Here is a 17717-nt window from a genome sequence, read left to right on the forward strand (position 1 = left end):
TTACTGACTAAATGGCTTTCCTTTCCCTGCACACATGTGTGCACGTACACAGGCACAGAGCTGGCACAGGTCGACTACAAAGAGCACATTCTGACTGAAGAGGAAACACAGGAAAACCAATACTTAACCTGTTTAGGAGGACGTGTGTTGTCCTGATGGCGTCCTGTGGTATTTGCTGAGTGTCTTCTCTGCATCATTCGTGTTCAAGTTAAAGACAACTGCTAAATCCAGATCCAGCTATCTAGATTCCTCCACTGTAGTTTCAAGACGACTGTCTTTTTTTTCCCTATTTCAAATGTCAAAGACGTAAGAACTCAATCCAAAGCAAGTGACATTTCACTAATGAAGTCTACAAACACTTCCTCTCCTCTGCTCTCCTCTTCTCTGCTGCTTCATGAACGTCCTTCTGTTTTCTCACCCGCCCCTGTTTCCGCATTTGCCAATTGCAAATGTTCACCACCGGTTGAGGGATGAGAAGACTTGCAATACCCTGAAATCAGTTGTATTGGACATACCTGGTTGCTAGGATACATCGGGACAAAGATCAAAGTGACTCGAATATGTACCATAAAATTGTTGTTCGGGGCTCAGTTGGTCACAGTTACGCCCACTACTTGTCGAGTGTTTCCTGTGATAGCAGGTGATGCATGACAACCGAGCAGCGAGTGATGTGCATTATCAGAAAAGGGCTTTCTGCATCAGGAAACGGATGCACATATTGATTCATTAAAAGTCAATTAAGATGGTAGATTTGTTGTTGGCTGAAGCTGGAGCCACATGTCCAGTAGGAAGTCAGTTTCGGATGGATTTAAATATTGACTTAAAAAAATAATATAGAAGTTATAATTTGCAGATATTTGTTGAAAAGATGTTGTTCTCTTCTTCGGTTTTTATGTCTGAATAAATATTATAACCTTAACATCGTTGGCCTTGCTAGTGCGAAAGCCCTCTTTAATGCTAGGAAAACAATTAGCTGACCTAAATAAATGTCATATGTTAAAATTGACAATGAAGCTACAAAACGTTAGCGCCCGGGTTTCTAGGAGGCATACACTAAAGGGGATCCTACAGTTTTAAAAAATGCAAACATTGAAATATGTATGGAAAATATTTTTGCAGGTAAAAATAAAGATGGACAAATTTGATTACTAAAAGAGTTTGAAAGGACCTTTTGGCCTAAACCTTAGCTAAAATGACTTAAAGCTCATGGGCTTGATGTTACCAAAACAATAATCTAGTTTACATTTATTCAAGCATTGAGCCAAACAACCTTCATATCAAGACAACCTAAACACATCTGTGAAATCATAAACTAATTAAAATGTGTTGTTAAAAAATGTCCTGCAGTAATGTGTCAAGTGCTATTGTACTACGCTAAGTGGTGAAAAAAATGATGCCAAACACGCTCACATCCTTCCTCTCTCTTTCCTTCAGGGCTACACTGACCTGGGATCTGCTCAGAGCTCATGCAGCCTCATTCTGGCTGGCTTATAATCTGAAGACTGAAGCAAAAACAGACTCTTCTGCTAGAGACCTGTGACACACACTTTTCCTTTTCTTCTCCTTTACTTCTTCCTCCTCCTTTCATCCCTCTCTCTATGCCAACCCATCTAAAATAAAAGAAGAGCACGCGCTGATGATTAAGAAAAAGAAAAGCACACATCATACTCATTACTGGAGGGCTGATCTACATACCACTCCCAACCATCACCAACCTCTACCAGTCCCTTTGCTGCAATGGTTTACTATATATGTCCAAAAAGAAACAACTTGATTCAATTTCACAGTCTGACAATGAGTTTCCGAGAGGTTTTCCCTAAATACGAAAGCTCGGAAGTTTTCGAAAATCCCCTTTAATAACCATTTCCACTTGTTTCCATAATTTTTGTGCTTAGCTGGATTAGGCATTTCCCAGACCAATCTCTATTCTCATGAATAAAAGAGGCATCATTTTGAACTGAAAAAAACCACAAGCAGTCCCAAAAGGCACCCGAAGCGAACGCAGTAACAACAAAGACCTTGGACTTCTTCGACCTATATATTGCATGTCATGTACAGTTGGTGACCTGCATATAAGGAAGATGAAGAAAAGCTATTAATGGGAAGCACAACTAATCATACCAGACAGTAGAGGTTGATTTCAGTCATGATGCTTTGCTCTGTTGCAACCCCACTGTGTTGTAATTTGTTCTGTTATATCTCTGTCCCTTGAAATTGTCTGACATTTTAGATGGTTTATTATTATTGCTGTATTTATAATTAATATTATCATTTTTAAATAACTATTCCTAAACTTATAGTGTGTGTTTAAGTCCCTGTGTGTCTGTTAGTGTATGTTGCATATGAGGACTGCTCTTGTTGTCGTAGTAGTTAGGCTGATGTATAAAGTGGCTCAAAATTAGATGACCTGACAGTGCAACTGCCATCCACCGGAGATGACTTTGCATCTTGAATGGCAGATGAGATAATCTGTCTAATGCAGCTGATTCATGTTTTATGTGGGGCCCTCAGGAAGGGAGGGTGGGTGATTGGAAGAATTGAAACACAGTAATGCTTATTCACAATGAACTCCATGATAATGTTAAATAATATGTATATCTCATTTTGGAATACAGCATGTGCCATTTAAAAACAAATCCTACTCTCTATTACAAACCACACAACATTGAGACCTCTATCATTCAACGGGGCCGTCAAATCCTCCTCTGCACTCTTTCTTGAAGGTCTCCATTACAGCTCACCTACACCTCAAATGAACATTAAATAAACATTTTCAAGTCTTTAAGAGGCTGGGAAATCACAGAGTCTTAATGCACGCCTGAGCCACTTAATCTCTGACAGCTGTATCTTTCAGTTACGTAAACTGCTGCTAATTGCACTTATGCCAACACAGGCATATTTCATATCAGAATAGGTCAAACAATTAAATTGTCAATGTTTTGTGCAGTTTTATGGTGGTTTATCTTAACACACCTGAGTGTTATATTGCTGGGATGACCATCCCATGTGTGAACATACAGCACACTGCAGGGGGAGCTCTTTTTGTTTATGTGAACATTAGTAATCTCAGGGGTGTTTTTCCTGTATGCAGAACTTAAATGTGTTCCCAGGGACAAGCCTATTGTGTGTATTTGACAAATCTACACGTTTAACAAGAGCATACAACTAAATGATTATTAAAAACAAAACAATGCATTTAAAAACAACCATGGTTTTATGTAATTGTGCTATTATGCCAATTAACCTTTAGTTTCACCATGCATTTGAAACATACCTGAACATCATATCTCTATCCAGAGATTCCCAGTGATACAAATGTTATCATGAGGGCATCGTCCTATATAGGTATTACCTGCCAGGCCATAATGCTTGAAACACTGTTGACACAATTATTCATATTACAAAAGAGTATGTTAGTATTGACTACTTCTAAATGATGTCTAGTGCTGCATGTTCTTTATCATTCTCCTCAAAACCACAGCATTTCTTGTAGCAGCCCCCTGGGCTTAAGAAAAAAATCATACATGGTAAAAATAGTCCTTGAATCCACCAGTTACTTTGTTGTGTACTTTGACATCCCGATTATTTTTCCTGTCATCTCTTTCAAAGAAAAGGCAATTGAGGTTGTTAACAAGACTGTAACACATTTTGTGACAGTCTTTAACCTTGGGAAGTTATTCTGTATGAATATTTGTTAGATTACAAGTTCACACACACATCCACCCCCCCACCCCCCCACCCCCACACACACCCCCCCACCCCCCACCCCACACACACACACACACACACACACACACACACACACACACACACACACACACACACACACACACACACACACACACACACACACACACACACACACACACACACACACACACACACACACACAATGTTTGTCACGACCCACGGATTCCAAGAGCAAGCCAGACCAAAACCCCTACTGACCAGCAAATGTTCTGAGAGTCCAGCTGGGGCAGAAAACAGAGAGGGGAGAGACAAAGGACATAATATGGAGAGAGGGATAGAGAAAAAGATAAGGATGATCACAAATCAGAACAAAATTTGGTGGAAAAGAATGTAGGCCTACTATCAAATATAGAAATAATTCCTCTATCATTAAATTATTGTGACTCATATATGAGGTCAATTTTAAAATGAAAACAATAAAAGAAACCAAACCAGCATATATTAAATTTGATATATCATTATTATTGCATCCCCTTCATCTGGCTATATTAAAAATGTATTTAAATGTATAGTATGTACATTGCATTAAACTGCACACCACCGGTATGTATTACTGCCTTAACCATCAAAACAAAAACAAAAATCAGAATCCAATTTACCATTGCTCCCTGTTGCAGAACAACATTTTTAAGTCTTCGAACGAAGGCTTGTCATTGAAAAATATTTGTCTTGTTTTCTAATGTTGTTGCTCAATAACCTAATTTTGTTGTTCTCCTTAAAGTGAAAAGAAAAGAAAAATGCAGCAAATAATGTTTTCTAGAAAAGCTGGTTCATAGTGACCCTAAGAATCATTGTTTACCCACTCGACACAACTAGCTTGCCAAAAGGATTTGGCAAAGCTGCCCGTGTCTGCATTTTCTGCCTGTGTGCCTCTGTGCCTGTGTGCGTTTGTGTTTGTGTGCATGTATGCATGTGTGCGCGAGGGGGAAAGATGGACTGGATGGTGATGACTCACCAATCCCCGCACGTGAATTCAGACATGCACTCATGACCGTCATCACTCAAAACCATGTTAGCGTTGCTCACTGATGATAATTGTTTCCAATCAGAGTATCAGGGGTCCTGTCACTGCACTATAAGACCAGACCACACCAGCAATTGCTTATTGATCTCATTACACGCTCACGTCACTCTGTTAAGCAAGCGTCTGGTCAGTTATCTGAGCATATCAGTCGAATATTGATTTGCATTGATGATGGCAAGTTAGAATGCAATAACGACACACAATGACAATACCACAGATGTCCTTATCATTTGTTACACTTATACTAACAATTGGGTAAGCATGACAAGATGCTGATTAAAATTACGGTGATGTTAAATATTATCTATAAATACAAATCTTATTGACACAAATTGCTGAGTCCTATATCAATAATTTGTAACATTCCCAAGTCAGATTATGATGACTTGAATAATAAAAGCAGGTAAGAGAGCTGGGAAAATACTTTCTCCCACGACTTCGAGCAGAGTATAATGTCCTTAATAAATTGAAAAATGAGGTAATGCTGAGAGTGAATGTATAGATAAAATTGTAGAAAAAGCTGAATTATTATCTTCCCATTTTTGTCCACTGTGAATGGATTGTGCCAATGGCAGCCACCAACAGAGCCTCAGGCAAATGTGTGCATCTGTGTGTGTGTGTGTGTGTGTGTGTGTGTGTGTGTGTGTGTGTGTGTGTGTGTGTGTGTGTGTGTGTGTGTGTGTGTGTGTGTGTGTGTGTGTGTGTGTGTGTGTGTGTGTGTGTGTGTGTGTGTGTGTGTGTGTGTGTGTTCTGTAGCAGAGTTGCATGACGAAGCTTTTGCATGTACTGTCAAGAAAATGCATCTATGCATCTGTCAGCAAATTAAGATGTACATCTTTGTAATGTCCTTCTCATGTACGACACAACAGCAGCTCATAAAACAGTGCTTTTGCATTTGCGTTTGATCATATGTCCTGTATCTGCTGATGTGTTTAATGATTAATATAACAGCGAACAGAGTAAATACACTACAGACAAAACACACAGGCTTTACGAGTTGTCTGTGTTAAACTGGATTGTCAAATATAAGAATGTTGAAATGTAAAAATGCAAAACCAGAAATAAATGCCAGTGTGGATGTGGAATGGTAAATAAAAAGTTGAGCAGAAACAAAATAAACAAAATATTTTTCTCAGGAATCTGAGAAGAAATAGTGCAAAAACAAATGTTAAGAAATATTGCATCCTTGCACAAAAATCCCAGACATTCTCGTCAGGTTATTTGTGTTCATGTATCTAATTGTTTCATGTAATATACACCACGGTAGAAAATTAATGTTCAATTATTTTAAAAAAAGACTGTCTTTACCTCTGAATTACATATTCAAATGTATACCATTAATAATCTTGCATGATATGCTTGTCATTTATACTTCACTGAAGCTGAATCACACGCAAGACTCATCGGAAACACGCACGCATGCAAACGCACGCACACCATTACATTGCCGTCTTCCTCCTCCCTCCAAGGCTCCAAGTCTAAGTGGAGTGCTTTTCCCTCGTGTTGTTGTACCCATGTTAGGCTACTGACGCCAGCTTGTCATTCTGTACTCCTATTACTGTGAGAGGGGAGTGCGTCACAGCTCCCACTACCCACTTCTCTCTGTCAGCTTTCTGCTCTTGTTGATTGACACTGACGTTGCCAGGTGTTAGCATTTCAGGCAGAGTCCCATGGGAACAACGTGAGCGTCCAGACACTGGTATTCCATTTGAAGCTGTATGTATAATGACTTAACAAAAAATATTTTTGGGCTTATCTTTGTAATCGCTGGTTATCAGAGACATTACTCCCAGTTTGATAACTGTAAACACAGTCTATCCAGAAGCAACCTGATCATATAACTTTGTCAATATCAAATGATTATGGTGTCCCTGTCTCATCCAGAGATACAAACAGAGGCCGCTCTGTATGCAAAAGCTATAACTCCTGTTTCTGTGTAAGATGTGTTTCTTGTGTTCGTTCACAAAATGTAACAATATGTAAGCACTAGTCTGAAAGACCAATAACAATAAAAAAGACACAGAGTAGAAAGAAAACAGCTCTTCTGGGTAACTGTGTCTTCAGGCTAAACCAAACACACTCAGCCTATTTTACACCACAGCAGCCTCATCCAATAAAGACTTGTTCATTGAATTCCTTGTTGAATGAGATTGGAGAGAGGGAGGTAGAGGAGGAAAAGTGGGAGGCAGATAAAGGCAGCGGCTAAAGAAAATAAGCTGAATGAAAGAAGGTAACACTTGACATTAGCACAAGCTGCACAAGCCTAAAGGATCCAAACCGGATCATATAGTAAATGTACATTGGAATATGTTGCTTTGTGCACGTTTGTGAGAGCATTTGATTGAGACAGTGAGAAACTGAGAGTAAGAGATAGAGAGACGGTTTGTGTGTGCAGTGTGTGGACCATCCTGTACACACATCACAGCCCGAGGCAAACTCCTTCGTCTGCTCTTCAGATGAGAACCAAGCGCTCCCTTCTAGGTGCGTTACCACAGCTCGCAGAAAAAACATGGTGCCATTTATAGAAACGATCCAATTATTTCTGAATATCAAAACTTGACCTGAAATAAACTCTCCCCCATACCTGGTTTCAAATACCCTGATCATTTTGGAGACCTCATAAAAATGAATTACAATTGAGGATAATGCACTACAGTAATTATGGACTGGTTATAAATGGCTGTGTTGCAAAGTGGTGTAAAATGTGTAGGTACTGCATCCAACAGCAATAAGAGTTAAACACTGGACAGTACAGGTATGACTTCATACAAGGTTACGATTAACCCATTCAGTGTGATTTTGCATTTCAAAATCACATTTACAGCAGGGGCAATGCTGGGTGTAACATATCAGATTGTTTACGCATTGCATCATTTAGATAAGCAAGGTTTTCTTTTTTAACTTCCCTTCCTCTTGCCAATTGTATATAAGGTTAAAACAAAGTGCAGCCATAAAGGAGGTCGAGGTAGAGACACATTGTAGAGCTGAAACACGCCTGGCCTCAGTTTGTGTATTCAGAGAAGGCATATCAGGACTGAAGCCAGGCAAAAATACAAGCACACATGCAGGGAGATACTCACACACATACTGTACACACACATCAGCAGTCTCTTACATAACACAGTGAGTGACGGCAGATGAGGACACAATAATACAGCCTTTGGCATTTGTCCTGTGAAAGTTGGACGGAGAGGAAATTGGGTGAGTGGGAGAGAAAACAGAGAGAGATGGGGCAAAAAAAAGTGACAGAAAGTGAGAGAAAAAGGCAGAGAAAGGCTGAGAGAATGAAAGAGACACAAACACAGTAGAGAGTTTTTATAGCCTGAGGCAAAATGCCCTGTGGGAAAATACTACCCAAATTAATTCTGCAGTTTTATCAACAGATCGCTAAAACCTTTCCCCTAAACCTTGCACTGAAGAATATAAAATAATGCACCAAAGTAGTTTGACACATGACTGTGTTTAATGCAGCATAATATTATTCACAAATGCAACATATTAATGTGCACACATGTAATAGGTACACTGTATTAGACAATGTCAAGAGACGACTTGCTATATTCAGATGAATACTTGATCAGCTGGGGAACTGCTATGCATTTATAGATTTGGGCCATGCAAATTTTGACTACTCCGTATAAAAGTTTCATCTAATAACTGCTTCAGTTTGCTATGAATTTCAGATGTGATGTTTTAAAAAGAGTTGCATCTTAGAATATGGTCCATTCGCAAGAAAACATCTACTCCTCAATGTACACATTTTGGATTTAATGAGAAGAACCCAGATTAAGGCCAAACTTTCTACCAATCTAGAACGGTCAATTAGCTGCTATATGTACGTCATCAGTGTGTCTGCAGTGTGTGTGTGACGTGTATGCGTACATTATGAGGGATAATGGAAGGGAAAAACACGCCCAGATGCATGTGATGCAATTATACCCTTGATTATCTGATTGGGTAATTTACAGGCAGGCTGCAGGCGTCCAAGACAAACACAATGTCGGCAGACTGTTGACCGAGCATAAACCACCGAAAAGCACACACACACCCACCCACACACCCACACACACACCCACACACACACACACACACACACACACACACACCTGTATTTGAGCATGTGCTTAACGATCCAAGATATAATGAAAGCCAAGCAGAAAGGCTGTGAGGAAAGTAGCAGTTATTTGTATTAATCACAAAAAAATTGCATTGGTGTGTCTGTGATTCATACAGTATAGTATATCTAGTGCATGTGTGAGGAGAAACGGCTCCAAGCTGCTGATTGTATTGCTATATTTGTGACAACCATGCGTACATTTAAGGCTGGCAGCTGACAGCATGTGCTGTGTGTGTGTGTGTGTGTGTGTGTGTGTGTGTGTGTGTGTGTGTGTGTGTGTGTGTGTGTGTGTGTGTGTGTGTGTGTGTGTGTGTGTGTGTGTGTGTGTGACATCGCTTGACTGGGTCAGTGATCAAACCCACAATGACACTCAAACTCAATCTGAATAAAGGTCCTGCTTCGCGAGGACGCAGCACATCTGGGGGATTTGCGAAGGCCAGGCTCTGTGTGTGTGTGTGTGTGTGTGTGTGTGTGTGTGTGTGTGTGTGTGTGTGTGTGTGTGTGTGTGTGTGTGTGTGTGTGTGTGTGTGTGTGTGTGTGTGTGTGTGTGTGTGTGTATATGTGTATGTCTTTACAGCTTGCTATGTCTGTTATACAGACATTGTTAGCTGTGTGGAATACACCAGTAGGGTTTAGTTAAGTAAAGATGCTAAAGATAGCAGATTTTCTCATTGATGCTTCAATGTAAATTAGGATTTTGAGAAATTGCCCCTGGAATAATATCACTGTGCAGATAAGTAATGATCTCTCTTCAAAGATCAACTTTAGAACATTAGAAACACGTTTCTTTACTTGTTTTTGTGTAGGCTGGGCAAATTATGTATAGCTCTGAAAGAACACACAGAAGTAATTGCCAAACATTTCTGCATACATTTGTTTTTGAAATATTTACCTCCTATCACCTCACTGATTTTATGGTCTCCAAACTGCCTTTGCTGTTAATAGGTTAACATTGTAAATCACTCAAAATGTTGAGTTAAACTTGTGTTCTTAAAAGCGCAAACAGACAAATGTCCTGAAACACATAAAACAGTCAGAGCAGAACTGTTTATAACTCTCTGCCACTGACTGAATGTTTACTGTAGTGCAAGAGAAAGGTAGACTGACATACAGACGGATTTACAGTATGGAAAGATCTCGATTCCGCTCGTCGATGCTGCCCCCTTCCCAGGCCAACAACCATCCCCCCTCTCACCTCTCACCGAGCATATTTTGGAGCTAAAACACACCATTGAATCAAGTAACAAGGCAATCCTTGTCCAGGGCCACCAAACCTCATCTGGACAGCCAGCAGGGAAGCCACTGTAGGTGTATGTATAGTGTGTGTGTGTGTGTGTGTGTGTGTGTGTGTGTGTGTGTGTGTGTGTGTGTGTGTGTGTGTGTGTGTGTGTGTGTGTGTGTGTGTGTGTGTGTGTGTGTGTGTGTGGTGGCCTAGCCAGGTTAAAATTATTCCCTGCTGCCTTTCCTCCTTACACACATTTTTTGCTCTTTCCCTGGCCCTCTCCTCCCTCTGTGGGAGCATATGGCATAGAGCCATATTCACATTATGCAGAGACAAACACACAAAAACACACATGCAAGATCTGTCGCACAAAACATGCCTCAGCAGATTTGTCTATGAGTCTGTGTGAAAGCTCGGAGCGATGGTGTGTTTAGAAAACGGCGCAGAGAGGTTGAACACAGGGACCCGATAGTTGTCCTTTCACTATCAACACTCCTGCTACGTTTGGCAGCAAAACTCCCCTCACTCCCCCTCTTTTCCTCACCCTCCCCAGCAAATCTTTCAACACTCTCTCTTTCCCCGCTTCTCACTCCCTCCCTGCTCCTCTCTCATGCAGTAGCTCCTGCATTAGGTCCCCTCAAGCTAGTTTGTCCACCCCCTTCCTCCTCTCTCTCTCACACACACACACACACACACACACACACACACACACACACACACACACACACACACACACACACACACACACACACACACACACACACACACACACACACACACACACACACACACACACACACACACACACACACACACACACACACACACACACACAATCTAACCCACATTTGGCTGTTTGACTGCTGCTTGGGGCTGGATGCAGCCTGTGCTAATGCCAGTGTGTTCTTTTCCTTCAATCACTTCTTTTTTTAAGCCATCTTTCTGTCTCAGTCGACTATCTTCAGTGTCTGTCGCTATGTCTACCTTTTCTGTGTTTCTTCTGAATGATATGAAACAGCTGCACATCCGACTACAGAGGCCTGGCTACTACACCAACCTCTTACCATGTTTTTCTTAACCATGCCTTATTCCTGTATGTCTCACTACACTACTAACCTTTTTCCTTTTTAATTCCCTTCTTCTATCAATGAACATTCAAAACTGACTTAGAGTAGGACAGTCAATATTTATTCCAATTATGCACTGGCACATTGGCGTGATTGAAAAAGGTTGTTAAAATCCCTTGGTGTTATATATGCTCCATTATCTCAATCAAAGGTATAATAAGCCTCAATGTTACACAAAGTCAGATAGTTCTAGCAACCAGAAGAGGTTGCATGTCTCCCTGGAAATGTATTTGCGTCAATGAGAAAATGTGGGCCTTCCTTCAAATAGATCTCTGAGCACATGTCTCTGCTTTAATGTGTCGCTCCGCTCTCCCTCCTCTTTCAGACACATACTGTATATGATGATGAGATGATGAATATGTTATGCAACACAGTATAGCCTTGTTCAAGGTCTGACCTCCATTTTTAAATGAACAACGTTTTTGAAATGACAAGAATGCAGGGTCATTTTTTTCACCCTGCAAATGCTCAACATGTTTCCAGTGCTTATCATACATTTGCTTTTTTTATGTTTTAGTGGAATTTGATGAAATGTTTTGTACTGAACGTTTGTGACTGTGTATCAGAGTGTGAAAGGAAACTGTGCATGATATATTGTTTTAAAAAAAACATGGCCACTTGGAAATATAAACCGACTGCTTTCCAATTGCATGTGACACAAAATACACTAGCAGAGGCCTTTACCCCCGAATTCCCCATCCCACACAGACCCTTAAAAAACAAATAACTTTTGTCAAATGCAAGGTCCCTGTGTGAAGAAAAAAGGTCACTATGGAGTCAAATTCATGTCAAAATCCACCAATTTAAAAAAATAGCTTGCCATCATGATCCTAGTATTTAAAACTCCCTTAATATAAGATGAAGTATTCTGCATAGCAGTACAACACCAGAACAATAAATCGCCCTCTCCTAGAAAAGACAATTAAATAAAGCCACATAGACGAAGCTATTTCCCATTTTCAGTTCAGCAGAGTGCCTGTCTTGCCTCTGGCTTTGCAGGCTGCACCAGCCTGCTTCATGAATACTGCACAACCAACGCTTGATGAAAACCCCCACTTTTTTCTCAGGTAGAACTGCACTCTGGAGAGCTTCATTATCTTCAGTAAAGTCCTACCTACAAACTATGAACGTTTGTATCAAAGAGAGACTTTAATAGAAGGAAATAAGATAATTTAATATTTGACGAAAGGTTGAATTTCAGTTTTGTAATACATCATTAATGGACGAATGGCAGGTCATAAAATGGTCCACGGCTGACTGAAACACACAATTAAAGTGAATTACTGTATTTATTATATAGAACAATCATTTAAGTCTGATAAAAGACGAGGGCGAAAAATGTATTCTTGAAATATTAAATACCTATGTCCTGTCAAGTTACCACATGAGGCGATTTGGTATGCAGACCTGTCCAAAATGACTTACTTGCTTACTGATTCATAATTTCCTTTATAAACACTTGAATCATCAGCACTACGTGTGTTTCGAGTTACCTGTTTTAAGGCATATGTTCCATTTAAGCATGAAGCCTAGTTTATACACCAAGCTGAGGTAATAATGTTGGTGAATCGATATCAGCAAAATGGGACAGAGGTGATGGAATCAGATTAGGCGAATGAATGATACATGAAGCATGTGACTTCAGCATCCACGGAGGCTTCTGCTCACTGAAGGGACAAAAAAGAAGCAGCAGATTAAACCAGTCTCAGCCTCATTGCTTCACACGGATATGATGTAACGTTTCTCACATTATTACATAAAACACAAAAATGTCATAATTCCATCAGGTAATCTACATTGTTTTCTGGTAATTGTTTTGACTTTGAAGAATAGTTGCAATCTGTTTGTTTGTGTTTCTCTATGCCCTGCATCAATCTCAAAGTTCCTCAAACTGCTCCTCACATTACACAGCGAGGACAGGCTTCAGGAGGAAACGCTGTCCTCAGCAACTGGTCAATTTTGAGGTAATTTAAGTTTCAAAGTTCAATTTGTCATCGGTCTTGTTCCACACATGACAGGGCAGAACGACTAATGGAGCTGTTCTAATAGTACAGAGAGTCCAGTAACTCAAGGTTCCCTGGATACCAATAAGTAATGACGACCAAGCAAAGTCAAACAGCTGATGTGGGATCAGCTCCAGCTTCCAAATGTGATAGTGAAAGCTGTGAGATGAGACAACATGTGATTCTGGATCATAGCACTCTGAAAGGTGTTTGTGATCTGCTGTAAAATGACCATTGGTGGCTCACTGTATTGAAACTAAATAAAACGCCTTAAGGGTTCTCAATTCTACGTCCAGAACACTAATATAGCAGCCAAAAACGATTTGCTATGTGAAGATATAGTGGAGTAATGGCATACTGAGCATAGAATAAATGTGTGTTCACTACTCGTTTTAACCCGATTTTCTCTTTGCTTTGTTTATGTAGCAGGTCAGACCATGTGTGCATGTGAGTCCTTGTTTGTTTGTGGGTTCAACTGGCAAGCTAATGGTCGTTATAGCGCAGTGACCGCTAATAATGCTGTGCCTAGCGACAGCGTTGTCATGAAAGTGTTACGCCCACCCTCTTGTTCCACTTTACATTAACTCTGTGTTGCTCTGTCAGCACTGTTGACTTTGTTTGAAACTGTTTCCGATGTTAGCCATCCTAGTTGCCAGCTCAGCCGTCGCCATGTTGAGAGCCTTGTGGAACCAATCCCGCAATCATAGAAATGCTCGGAAATGCACCTAAAATTAGCTAACACCAAGTTGATTACAACAGAAAAAACAGTGAAAATGTTAACAACAAAAATCCATCAGAATTTTAGAAAAATTATAATTAAAAAATCTGATTTGTTTAATATCCTGTAACACGGCACTGCTATATTGCAGCTTTAAATGTAACAATAACGTGTGAAAGCTAGAATGCCAGAAAAGTAAACAAACCTTCATCTTAAAGTGAGAGCTTATGAGTCATTTAATTAATGCTATTAAGGTATTCGTTCTGAGTGACAGAAAGTGTCTTTCCCTCTTTCAAAGTCTATAAATGAGTCGAGGCAACACGGCCAGCCAACAGCGTAAAGAGACAAGTGTCTGTAAGGATTACACTGCTTCTCCAGTTAGGCCATACATGGGTGAGCCTGACACAAGCTCCCCCCACTCAGAATGATCATCGTGAATCCCCACTGCACATCCATGTGTATGGATCTCCCATGTGGCAATAACATTGCCAGCTACTCATTTGTTTCTCCCTAAATCTGATGTTTATAGTTTGCACTAGATGATGCACACTCAGGGGCAAAAACTGCAGGATTGGTGGAAAAATAATTTGTTTCAGCATCAGATCACCCAGTCGTGAAAAGACATTATATCAAATGATATGTTTTCTTGATATAAAAATGTGAAAGAGTGAGCGTGTGATATACATACATATCAGATGTTAAAGTCAGTTGTGGAAAATGCTTTAATATAAGCTGAGAGATATCACAGGCCATTTGCCTGGCATACCATATGTTCCTTCCTTTTCTTTATTTATCATGCAATTAAAGCCTTTCCATCCGGTCGCATGTTTCTTTTAATAAATTATTATGGTTGATTTTTTTTTTCGATCTTACATTTATAAGCTTTTACATAGCAATTGGCTTATCATTCTAAAGAGATAATACATATAAAGCAAAGTTAAAATTAAGCATTAATGTTAAAGGGCATATTTGAAAAGTTCTTTATATAATGGGGTCCTACTTTTCTAATGAAGATTGTGATTACTGTCAAGTAATGATTAAAAAGTATTAAAACGGTGAAGATTCAACAGACAAAGAACCTAAGTATAAACATTTCTGGTAAAAGGCTATATAGAAACATGTTATAAACATACTCTGGTTGTCAGTAACTTGGTAGAACATTTACAATTAATATTAATCACTTTATCAAAAAAAATCACAATATAATACAAGGCTGCGATCAATCTGTTTTCTCCAGAAAAAATAAAGATAAGTGTTAAAGTTCAGGAGTCAATCACAGTCAGAATCATTTTGTTTTTAATAAACACATCTGCAAACTATAACATTTAAATCAGAATAGAGTCAGATGCTGACTGCTGACATACAGACTCATAAAAACAATCCTAAAAAGTGTAACACCTATATGCCAAAATTAAACGATTTAACATTTTAAATAAACAAACACGATTTAGGAAAGTATGTTCTGAAGGTGTGCTAGGGGCTCTGCTCTTTGAAAAAACATTCAGGACATAGCACATCCAGCTTATTCTTGAATTATTGTAACATCCAGGCCATAATCACAGCTCATATTGCAAATATCTCCTCTTATCACTATACCTTCAGTCACTACCAATTGTCTATCTTGCACATTCTCAAAATAGAACAGGTAACTCCAGGACCAACACAAAGAATACTTTTTAAATTAAGATTTTAAAGATTGATATATAATATTACTATGATATTTATAATCCTATCTGCCTTTTTTCCCACTGAAACTAGGCTGCCACAATAATCATGCATCACAAGAGGAGGTTCTTTTGAGGACACAGTGCTATCACATTTTGCTCCATCGTGTGTTAAGTTTGGAAACATGTGCAACTCGCCTCTTGCCCGCACCCAAGATAAACAGAGGCTTTCAAAATATTTACATGTGATCTCACGCCTATGTATGCCCACACACAACTACACGCCAACAAGCACACAAAGTAACTTGGCATGCTAAGCCCGCCTTATCAGAAGCAAAAACAGCAGAGCAGAATGATGATGACCAAATTAACCAAAGTGTCAGAGCAACGATAAACAGCACTGTGTGCATGGTGTAGAGGTTTCAGAAGATCTAAACACCATAAAAGGCGTAAATCACAGAATAACAGTCAGCCTAGCTGAAATGTAATAAGAAAGACAAAAATAAAACATAAAGTGTGCTCGGGTTCAGAAGTTGAACACGTCTTACCTGGTCCCTCGGAATGCAAGGCAGCGAAGTCCTGCGGTGGGACTTGCTGTTGCTCTGACTATGAGCCATCATTTCCGAGGCCGCTATGGAGCTGGACCTCCGTCTCCTTTTGAAGACAGGGATGTCCTCCTCCTTCGCCCCGGTCACAGAGCCACAGCACCCCGTCCCGCTGGTCCCTGAGGCCGGCAGGAGCCGGTCAGCATACCTCGCAAGCAAAACCCCCAGCAGCCCCAGCAGGTAGGCCAGGTAGGGTCTCCAGCTGGCCCGGATTCTGCCAAGAGAGATGAGGGAGACGGTCCTGATGACGCTAATGAAGACGAGGATGGACACTCCCTGACACAGCCGGACGACCAGCAGAGCCCCGCTGCCCAGGCAGCCGAGGACTACCAGGGTTGCGGGAAGGGACAGCAGCTGCTCCTCGGCGCCGCTCAGGAGGGACTGCGCTCCGGCTTCACCCAAGTTGCACACGGCTAACAAAAACACCGCGTTGCGAATGAGCACCCCGCAACGAATCAGATAAAACCCGACCCAGAAAAAGGCACATACGAGTGTAAAAACGGGGGAGACACAGTAACAAGCACTCAAAAGCAGCTCCCCAGCGCAGCTCACCACGAAATGAAGACGAGAGCCGCTGCTATTTGCGTCGCTGCTGCTGCTGCCTGCATCCCAGTCGACCAATCTGAGCAGCAGAGCGAGAATAACGGAGACGGAGGCAACACAGACCGCAGACGACACTCTTCGGCAAGTCCATGTCACGGCGAGTCTCAGCCACGACTGGCTCCATGCGTCCTGGTGCAACGGGGTGACACATGTCTTCACGTAGCCGTTGCGCTCTAACGCTGCCCGGGGATATTTTTCATGAGCGCTTCTTGATGAACCTCTGTCGCTGTCTGCCTCCAAGGCCATCACTATCAGTCAAGCGGAATGCTGCAATGACCGTCCGGCAAAATAATAGTTGTAGTGACAGAGTGAGCGTCTCAGTCTACATGATCAACCTAGGATTCCCATGATAATACCTGCTGCTCTGTGTGCAGATGACCCCAACATGTTGGTCACTAATGCATGCCTCCAAAACAAAACTTCAGTAAGTATGAACAGGATATGGCCTAATGTAAAATACCCCACCAAGAGATAAAGTTCCCAACATTTCTTTAAGTGTTGTGTTTCAGAACTTCCCCATTACATTTGGTCTACTATTGGGTTGACTCTGGTAGTCAACCGGTGAACCAAAAAAGCATCTGCGTTTCACACATCTAGGCCACTGCCTCCACTCCTCCATATAGTCTCTCACTCACCCTTTCTCTCTTTATCTCCCCTCCCACAAGACACTATCCCTGTTTTGTGCTGCTCTGGTGATTCCTTTGGCTATTCCCTGCATTTCGGTTCATTCTGCAGACTGATGTAAATCCATTCACAGTGGATGGATGCCATGTTTACACAGAGATTTCCTGGCCTGTTCTGGAAGATGGAGCAGCCCATTATCTGAATTAACTATAGTGATCATGTAATACATTTTGGAGGTAATAAACTGCATAAATATGACA

General features: G+C 40.7%; 1 protein-coding gene across 1 annotated transcript in view; it reads right to left on the minus strand.

Moving 5' to 3' along the window:
• Positions 1–17404, minus strand: part of LOC134880359 (cGMP-inhibited 3',5'-cyclic phosphodiesterase 3A-like) — a 40898-nt gene extending 23494 nt beyond the window's left edge. The window contains 1 exon segment of the mRNA XM_063907286.1: positions 16174–17404. Within this exon segment, the coding sequence (XP_063763356.1) occupies positions 16174–17079 (906 nt within the window). The 5' untranslated portion in view covers positions 17080–17404.
• Positions 17405–17717: the final 313 nt, after the last annotated feature.

This window comes from Eleginops maclovinus, chromosome 18 (genome assembly GCF_036324505.1).
Source record: "Eleginops maclovinus isolate JMC-PN-2008 ecotype Puerto Natales chromosome 18, JC_Emac_rtc_rv5, whole genome shotgun sequence".
Lineage (NCBI taxonomy): Eukaryota > Metazoa > Chordata > Actinopteri > Perciformes > Eleginopidae > Eleginops > Eleginops maclovinus.